We start from the raw sequence: 1,292 nt of genomic DNA, 5'->3' as shown, positions 1-1,292 counted from the left end.
CCCGCCCGGGCAGCGCCGCGCCGAGCCCAGCCCTTCCTTCCCTTCCTTCCCCGCCGGCTGGCCATGGAGTACACGCCGCCCCCCAAGCCGCAGCTCTCCTCCCGGGCCAACGCCTTCTCCATCGCCGCCCTCATGTCGAGCGGCAGCTCCAAGGACAAGGAGTCCCCCGAGAGCACCATCAAGCCGCTGGGTGAGTGGGGACAGGGGTGGCCCGCGGGCGTCCGTCCGTCTGTCCCTCCTTCCCTCCGTCCGTCCGTCCCCGGCGGAGCCCGCTCTCCGCTCAGGCTCACCCTCCTGGAAGCTGCGGGGTGTCCCCCTGCCCAACCGGCTTCCCCCGCCCAAGGAAAAGCCGCCCGGCCGAAGCCGGTGAAGCCTCCTCGTTGCCCGCCGCCGTTTCCAGGCGAGGCTGGTCGTAGCACAGACCGCTCTCTAAATGCCTCCAGCTTAAATTACACCGCTTATTTATCCAGCTTGGCCATTCGCAGAATAATCTCTTGCCCTCGGGTAGTTGCGTTTCTCTTCGCTGGTACGAAATGAACCTCTTCAATATTTATTGCAAACCAGTTATGTTTTTGAAGGCGAATAAGAGAGCCTCCGGTATCGTGCCTAGGCTTACAAGGGGTAGTAAAACTTGTACGTAGACCTCGAACATCCCTTCGCTCCGTAGCTGCTCGGTGTAGGCTCAGGCAGACGGTTTTGCTCTACCTCGGCCGGGTGGATTTTTATAGTAATTCCTCGCGATTTTCGGGTAAGAGATTTCGCTTCTATTCGGTCGCTTCTATGCGATCGCCTCGATTCAGATTCCCGAAGGCTTTTAAAAAACATCAGCATCTTCCCCTCCTCCCCCCCCCCGCAATTTCTGCGGCTTGTGGTCCTTGCACGGATCCAAGAATTCGCAGAAAACTACAAAAAAAAAAAGTGTATTTAACTTTCAGGGTGCCAGTGAACTACATTAAGCTTAAAGGAATTTTAAAAAGGCAGCTCTCTGTGCCTGCTCCATCTAATCAACGGACTCAGGAGATTTCAGATAGTCCAGGGATTCATTGGGAACTTTAATTTTCAGTCTAGGCCGGGAATGTTGTAGTATTCCTGTTTGACATATTTCCACGGCCTTGTGTTAAACGTAGCTAATTTTCTTCTTTTTGTTTTTCTGAAAACTCTGGCTCAATTAATTTCACTTTTTTTTTTTTTTTTTAACTCCTTGCGCCGCGCCGTTCGATTAGAAATCGCGGGGAAACGGCTGCCTGTAACTCGGCTTTTTTTAACCGCAGGTTTGGGGCAAAACTTCTTTT

The 1,292-nt window shown here is 53.4% G+C and overlaps 1 protein-coding gene across 1 annotated transcript in view; it reads left to right on the top strand.

The window, feature by feature from the left end:
• Window positions 1-63: 63 nt before the first annotated feature.
• The window catches only part of TBX20 (T-box transcription factor 20), a 46,660-nt gene continuing 45,431 nt past the window's right edge, over window positions 64-1,292 (top strand). The window contains exon 1 of the mRNA XM_009635297.1: window positions 64-190. Coding sequence (XP_009633592.1) covers window positions 64-190 — 127 coding nt within the window. The remainder of the gene's footprint in view (window positions 191-1,292) is intronic.

This window comes from Egretta garzetta, unplaced genomic scaffold, assembly GCF_000687185.1.
Source record: "Egretta garzetta isolate BGI_Z169 unplaced genomic scaffold, ASM68718v1 scaffold713, whole genome shotgun sequence".
Taxonomy (NCBI): domain Eukaryota; kingdom Metazoa; phylum Chordata; class Aves; order Pelecaniformes; family Ardeidae; genus Egretta; species Egretta garzetta.
This window is presented reverse-complemented; position numbering and strand designations above follow the sequence as displayed.